This window comes from Haliotis rufescens, unplaced genomic scaffold (genome assembly GCF_023055435.1).
Source record: "Haliotis rufescens isolate VD_foot unplaced genomic scaffold, xgHalRufe1.0.p SCAF_12, whole genome shotgun sequence".
Taxonomy (NCBI): domain Eukaryota; kingdom Metazoa; phylum Mollusca; class Gastropoda; order Lepetellida; family Haliotidae; genus Haliotis; species Haliotis rufescens.
In genome coordinates, this window is record NW_025963802.1 from 36,404,059 (window position 1) to 36,412,608 (window position 8,550).

Sequence of the window (8,550 nt, forward strand, 5' to 3'; positions counted from 1 at the left end):
GACACGCCGTGATTCAACTAATAATGTGCAAAGCGGCGTTAAACCAAACCCACTCACTCGCTCTCTCCATGTTGTACGCACTGTAAAGTGCCAATTGAAAACGTCAACGCCAGGGAATAGTCTACATTATCTTTTAATACTAAATTAAAATTTTAATATTAAAACTTGGAAATTTAACATATTATCTTGAAATTTCAACTTATTATCTTAATTTGCAAGACACATATGAAATTTCAAGATGCTTTGTTGCAAATTTCAAGATGCTGTGTTGAAATTTCAAGATACTAAGTTGACATTTCAAGAAAATGATCTTGAAATTTCAAGATAATAAGTTGAAATGTTAAGATTTTAACTTGCATTTTTAACTTCGTATCTTGAAATTTCAAGAACCAAACCCCCAAAACAAAACAAATTGGCCAAAAAGGCTTCCGTAGTTTACAGCCAGATACGCGTTGTTGAGACGACGCACGGCATACACACAACATCAACATCCTTCCGCCACATGCCTCACACATGTTTATCGTATTGTTTACTGTTAAGTATTGATTGCCAAGTTGAAGCGCGTAGGTTAACCCAGAAGTCGGTAGGTATAGAACTAAATTGTGAAATCAGTAAATAACCACACAAGATCATTGAATGACAAATTATACTGAAACACAGGATTAGCTTTGCAATCATAACAGGAAAAACAACGGGTCAAATTTATGTCAGCAGCAATAAATAACAGACCCTATTACATAAGTCAGTGCATCCACAAATATCCAGAATTTGTCACAGTCGAGTATCTTGAATGAGGCACGTGGTCCGTTCAAAATCCAGGAATGTTGGAAGATGGCAGGAAAAGTCGGCGCTTTCAGACAAGTATCCCGTCCGCACTGGGCAAGAAGATGAGGCGCAAGTTCGATCATTAAAGGCGTCAAATCTGCCTCATCTTGCTCTATTTCGGTACCACCAGCCTTCTAGAAACATTCGTGACCAACTCGTGTTATTCCGGGACAAGTCGAATAGCGACTCGTGTCCGCATTCGTCACCACTCGCCCCTTTCCGTAACCTGCAAGAAGACTCGTCCCCCTATCGATGAATGTTATGTGCGAAAATACGACAAACCAATCAGAATGCGCGTATGATTTCAAGTTCTTCGTCAAAGAATCCCTCAGAAATAATTTTTGAATTTACATATGTCTTGCATCTAAAAATATACCAAAGACACAGTTAAATGTGTTCAATCATACTGTATAATTCCGCACGTCCCGATGTGCTTTAAACTGCATCTGAAATAATGTGGGAAATCTTTGGAAAATGTGTGAACCATTACGCAACGAGTTGACAATTGTTTTGGGTATGCCCGTTTGCGCTAAGACGGAACCCGGTCGCAAAAATGGCCAAGAGAGGGGCACGAGTCGCTATGCGGCTTGTCCCGGAATAACACGAGTTGGTCGCGAATGCGGGGCACGAGTCGCTTTTCGGCTTGTCCCGGAATAACACGAGTTGGTCACGAATGTCGTGTCCGCTCATGGCCATTTTGTCGACCGGGTTCCGTCTTAGCGCAAACGGGCATACCCAAAACAATTGTCAACTCGTTGCGTAATGGTTCACATATATTTCCCCACATATTATATATATTTCAGATGCAACTTAAAGCATATCGGGACCAGCGGAATTATGCAGTATGATTGAACACATTTAAGTGTGTTTGGGGTATATTTTTAGATGCAAGACATATGTAAAATCAAAAATTATTTCTGAGGGATTTTTGACGAAGAACTTGAAATCATACGCGCATTCTGATTGGTTTGTCGTATTTTCGCACATAACATTCATCGATAGGGGGACGAGTCTTCTTGCAGGTTACGGAAAGGGGCGAGTGGTGACGAATGTTCTAGAAACTGTAGTCACGAAAATCCCGAATGAGGGAGTCTCTCCCGGGGTGAATTAACGAATAGAAACAAGCTCCACACAGTGGAGTTCCTATATAAGGAGGATAACGAAGGTGCCAAGCGCTGGGGCGGAGCTTGGACTGTAAACAACTAAGGGAGGTCACTCAAATTTACGAGCTGCCGTAGGATAATCACCACAGGCCACAAGAACATATTTTGAGCGTCACTAACTATCATCAGAAATAACCAACAATACGTCTGCTGTTTTGGGATTGGTTGTTCGAAATAAAATGTTTGTATTTCAATATTTTATTATTAAATGTGGCAAAAGATGTTAAATACTACGTTAAAATCAATCAACGAATCTTTGCACTTGGAGGCAAAATACTTACCGTGCTTAAATGCTGAAAGTTGCAGAAAGTAAGTGCAGTAATTCATAACTGTCGCTACCATTGGAATTGTTCACGTTAACGCTGTGCTAGTATATCTTCTCATTACGATGGAGGGGCGGTCGGGTAGCCTAGTGGTAAAAGCGTTTGCTCGTCACGCCGAAGACCCGGGTTCGTTTCCCCCATTGGGAACAATGTGTGAAGCCCATTTCTGGTGTCCCCCGCCGTGATGTTGCTGGAATATTGCTAAAAACGGCGTAAAATAAAACTCACTCATTACGATGACGATCCGTGAAGATCCGGGTTAGAATAGGTCTTCAGCAACCCATGCTTACGGTAACACGCGACAGTGCTTGTAAGAGACGACTAACGGGATCGGGTGGTCAGGCTTACTTACTAGGTTGGTGCATGCATCGTATCCCGATTGAGTGGATCGATGCTCATCGATTACCGTGGTCATCGGGTGGTCAGCAACGGTAACCTGGCTTCTGTCGTCATGCTATCCACCACTGGATTGTCTGGGCCAGACTTGAATATATACATACCGACGTGATAAAGCTGGAATATTGCTGGCTGTGAGATAAAACAACAAAGAAACCTAATCATTGTAAAAATGCTGAGTTATACATCGGTTGCATCACGTGTTCCGTATAGGATTTGATATCTACAATGTAGCCAGTGAACTCACGACTCCACTGATGTAAAACTGTCTGTTTAATAGACACATGTAATAAAGTGCAACATACGTAGTCAGATGGGAGTGTTCTTGGTCTGTTTCCGTGTTCAGTTTCTTTGTTATTCTGCAGGTCACAGACGTTTATCACTTTCAGGAAACCCACGAGCAGCTGCGGTGCTTAGAAACCTAGAAACATAATCGAGGCGAACCGGGATTAGGATTTTAATCAGACGTTAAGGGACGCAACTCTGCACAGCGAATTGCAGCACCTTTGATTGCAAGGCCACCCGTGTCTTAAGATCCTATCATTGTCTGTTTGCATAGAAGCACAAGAGGAAATCAGGTAGACGGACGATGTAAATATTGTGGGTGGCAGGTGCTACCGCCAGAGCAGGACATGCTTATCCTTTTCGCGAACACCTGGTGTTGTCACCGATTTAGCTTTTTACGCTCAATGAAATCTGTTTTCGGTAGATAATCGAGACTGATTACTGTCTGTCGTTGGCGTTTTGAATTCAGACCCAGACATGTACCATGTAGGGAATCGAGTGAGTGAGTGAGTTGGGTTTAACGCCGCTTTTAAAGAGTATTCCAGTTATATCACGGCGCGTCAGCTTAATGTGGGAGGAAAGCCCGAAGTGATGCAGCTCTCAGACGTTTACCACTTCGGTGAAACCCACGAGCAGGGGTATGGTGCTGACAAACCTAGAAACATAATCGGGCCGAACCGGGATTCGAACCAACAATCATAGGGATCTGGCATGCCCAAGGGACGCAACTCTGCACAGCGAATCGCGACGACTGGGCCACCCGTGCCCCCCTGTAGGGAACCGAACTAACTCGAGTGAATTCTGTTACCAATGGGCTATACAAGGTCTATATAGTGAGGGTTTATGCTCACCTTTTCACGAACACCTGGCGTCATCACAGTTTCATACCGATTCATGAACACATTTTTATGAAAAAGTCGAAATCGTAAACTTGACACTGCTATTAGCAGAGCATTCTTACGATTGTGGGAAACATTTGGTACTATCATAGCGTAAACATGACATTTAAAGCAAGACACGTCACATTGACGTCCTCCGATTAATCAAATACCCACCCACACCAAACCAGTCAGTCGATGTCGGGAAGACATGTCCAAGGTCATTTACATTGACAGATAAGGCCATTGCTGTTTTTTTCAGTGATCAAATACATGTGTTTCCATTGCTATTTAGTTTTTTACGCCCAATAAAAAATAATGAAATGTCTTTCGGCGAATAATCAAGACTGGTTATTCTCTGGCCTTGAAATTGTATATACATTTCATGTAAACAGGACTTATTCAATGAACGAAAGTCATATGCTATTAAACTATATCCTAAATCGAGTTACCTCACGCATAAAAAGGAACATGTGCTTGTCGAATGAATTGGTGCAAACAGGCGCCAAAATATTCGCTTGACAGTATAATCTATTCACGAGCTGCAGCTCTTGCAAATATATTTTTAATATCGTGTGTTTGGCATACCAGCTTTCTACGTGTCATTGTGACTCATGTCATCAACGTCACACATGAAGCCCGCAGGGAGACACGTGATTCAGTGTTCTTCTTTATCATATGTAATGGGCAGGTTTCTCGGTAGGATAAAGCCAAAGGATAAAAACGATATCCGTTGGGAAATTTACCGATAAATATACTAATATGGGAGGTCAGGTAGGTACTACTTTCAGTGTTTACAAACAATCATGACATCGCCCTAGGCAATCGGCGATCGAGTCAGCATTAATCTTCGGGAATATGTAGAAACTTCAGGGATAATTGTTATCATTATCAAAACAATAGTAAAATGTACTCAAAATTAGTGTCTAACTGTGCATTTTTAACGTTTTGGTACCTTTGGAGGTATAAGCAAAACAATTTATCGAGGACACTAACCGAGCGAGATCAGTTGCCATATCTGTGCGTGTAGACATCGGTGGCTTGGGGCCTTTTCTTCCAATTAAAAACTAAATATGTCCGAATTGTTATCTTGTTTCATTTTGACGCTGTATGTACACTGTGTGTCACTGCACTTCGTATCGTTATGACAGGAAAGCAAGCCTAAACATCATAAAACAAGTTATTTAACATCCAAAAACACACTCGCCTGATTGCCTCTATGTATCTCAATGTAATAAATCCCGTTTGTGTTGACTGTTTGAATCACTTCCGTCATTTCAAACATTTCTTCTTCTTTTTTTAAAACCGCAGTGAGTTCATTTACATGACTGAGGTTCTTGACCTACTGGAATTTACATCCGATCTCTCATGAAATAAGGGAAGGTGAGGTGAGGTGAAATTGGATTTAACGTCGCGTCGAAGATTATTGCACTTATATAGCGACGTGTATGTACGTGTGTGTGTTTGTGTGGCTGCTTGTACTAGTCCGGACTGATGCCGATTTATAGTGCTAGCTCACTGAGATACCATGTCGCAGTTTAACATGAATACCCCACTCAGACACAGTTTACTGACTCCGAGCCGACCAGTCCCTGTTTTAGCCCCTTTAATGCCGAGCGCCAGACAGGGTAACAACAAGTACCATCTTTTAACGTCTTTTGGTATGACGCGTCCGGGGATCGAACCCCGGACCTTCCGCTCTCCAGGCGGACGCTCTACCACTAGACCACGGAGGCGGTCGTGAAATAAGGTCATGTTAATGCTACTAACAACAGAAGGGTGCAGGCGACCTGATGCCATGCCTCAATGTCTGGTGTTTTATAGCACGTGTGTATTTGTCACTCAGTTCACAGTACATGTATGCACGTCAGCGTATCCAAGTTCCGTATAATTAAAGTTGCTATTACCTTTGTGTTCGGGACCCGTGAAGATCCGGGTTAGAACAGGTCTTCAGCAACCCATGCTGGCCGCACGAGGCGACTATGCTTGTCATAAGAGGCTACTGTGATCGGATGGTCAGGCGCGCTGACTTGGTTGACGCTTGTCATCGTATCCGACTTGCGTAGATCGATGCTCATGATATCAATCACTGGATCGTCTGGTCCACTCGATTATATAGACCGCCCTCATATAGATGGAATAATGCTGAGTGCGGCGTTAAACAAAAAAACTAATAGAATAAAGTACAGGTGCACGTGTACCATATATAAGATCTCGCAAATGTTTAAATGCTTATTTTCAACACACTTTCATGGACGTATTATTCTGTCAACCTAACATATAAAACACATTGATTGATCATTTCTTGTGTGCTGATGAAACACGGAACATAGGTTCTGTGTCCATGTGATGTAATAATGGATATGATTCGATGATCGATGATATTTTTTATCTAAAAATATGACTTTATGAATCACTGGAAAGAAAATGGCTATACAAAGAAGTATTACATATACGTCACTGTACTGATTACGTCAAGTGAGCTGGCTGTAGTTGTGTTTTATTACTCATACTATATATTATAATTTAAATGACGTAATTATTATATATAATCTTCGTGAGATGTTATCATAAGATGCCTATAAACCTTTTGCAATGTTTAGTCGACAACCTTTGCATCTTGGCAAACGTTCAAACTAACAAGTTTAATTCTAACGGTCGAGGTGGTCAATACTTGTTGTACAGGGGCTGAACAGACGGGGGGAAAAGGAGGCAAACGCCGAAGTAGTATGGGCACCTGAAGCATGCTCTTGAAATGTTATATACAGTCAACTACTGTTATAACGAACTCAAAGGGACCACTAATTTTAATTCGTTATAACCGTAGTTCGTTATAAGCATATGTACAACATATATACACAAAATGGACGGGACCAAGAAACAGGTCGTCATGGTCGGAAGTTCGTTATAAGCGTGTTCGTTATAACCGTAGTTCGTTTTAAGCATATGTACAACATATATACACAAAAAGGACGGGACTAAGAAACAGTTCGTCTTGGCCGAAAGTTCGTTATAAGCGTGTTGGTTATAAACGTAGTTTACTGTATATGAACAAAGTCATGTTTTTGTTAAAACTGAACTGTACTATGGGCCATATGGCCTTACATACTGAATAAACTGTCTGTCTATATGAACAAATGATGTAATGTTCATTGTTACTTCCGCATCTATTGTAGCATAGACTTTAAATGTATTGATGAAACAATGCCATAAATAAATGTTGCAACTTAACCTTGTTTTATTAGAGTATAGCTCACTATGTTACGTGGAATATATCCCGCATCCTCACTGTTTTGGGATTATCCCAACATCCCGGTTCTTTTACTAGAGACAATACATCTACCGTATATACCCGTGTATAAGGCGAGTTTTTCGTAACTAAAATTAGGGGGCTCTCAAGGGGTATATCCAATAAGTTATCGAGTCTGACAATTATCTGTCCATCTACGTCGATGGCACGCGGAAGACAGATCACACACTTTCACCACCCGATCGTCCAACTCATACAACAAGTTTTGGGGACCTATCTGTATTCCCCGACATCCCCATTTGTGCAGTCCCCACCAGACCAGCCTGGTGTATATTTACTGTGCTGCCTCATTTAAACAAATTTAAACAAATTTTTAAACAAAGTCCGATTATGTTTTGTTTAACCGCTGATTTGGCTCATTCTCGGACACATTTGGCCAGATATGATATTTCTTTAACATTTAGAATTAGTCGTTTTTAAATTCAAAGTTGTTGATCAGGTTTACCCCCACTGTGCCCACCTTTGAATTTGGATCTTATAACAACAAAGGATTAAAGGATTAGGCCGTATCACCATCAGGGTTGCAGTGCCCACTATGCCACAGTGCACGTATAAACCCATGAATATACTAGTATATTGTAATAAGCATACACAAGAATGTAAATAATTATTTATTATTGGCAAAATAAAAACATATTGTACAACAATCCAAGCACAATTATGTGTACAAAATCATTCTACATGTACAATTATGTGTACAAAATCATGATACATATACATGTTGTTTCCTTAATTTCATGATATGCACAGAATCAGCAAACTGTTGAATGGTCTTGGTGCCATTCTGCAGGTGGTGCTTCTCTATCTGCAGTCTGTCCTCTATCAAGTTGTCTGTACTTTCGCTTTCTTGGACGAATTTTCCCACCAGACTCTAGCTGATGGATGGTCGACTAGACGTACGCTTGTTCGGCTTTGAAAAATGATACAATCTTGAAGATATTTGGATGAGGCGCACCAAATACCTTCGCAATCTTGTGATTTGTCGTTCTAGGTCCAACTGTGTTGTGGTGGTTCCACATATGGCGACCCTGGTTACCTTCTACCCAGTAGTCTGTGACGTAATCTGCAAACTTCAGGACTCGGTCATCCTCCAGAGGGGCGTCTTCAAGGGCACTCAGCCACACATCTTCAATATGCTGGACTGGAACAAGTGGAAGGGAAACAGCTCGCCTCCCGAAACGATAAACGTTCCGATCTCTTGAATATGTAGTTTGGAGACCCAACTTCTGCACATTTCGCCAAATGCACCGTCCAAAGTGGAAATAACAGCCCTTCAATTCGGAAGTTAGGAACACAGTTCTTAGGGCATTCTGGGTGGATGATTCAAAGTCTGTGAAGATTGTTTCAGGCATCAGTTGCAGGGCAGTCAT

The 8,550-nt window shown here is 41.4% G+C and overlaps 1 protein-coding gene across 1 annotated transcript; it reads right to left on the reverse strand.

The window, feature by feature from the left end:
• Positions 1 to 8,070: 8,070 nt before the first annotated feature.
• On the reverse strand, positions 8,071 to 8,550 carry LOC124136540. Its single transcript, XM_046502457.2, has one exon. The coding sequence runs from the start codon at positions 8,548 to 8,550 to the stop codon at positions 8,071 to 8,073; it is 480 nt and encodes a 159-aa protein (XP_046358413.2).

Bases quoted from the DNA above. Each gene is read 5' to 3' on its own strand.
- LOC124136540 (XM_046502457.2), bottom strand. From the start codon at position 8,550: ATGACTGCCCTGCAACTGATGCCTGAAACAATCTTCACAGACTTTGAA.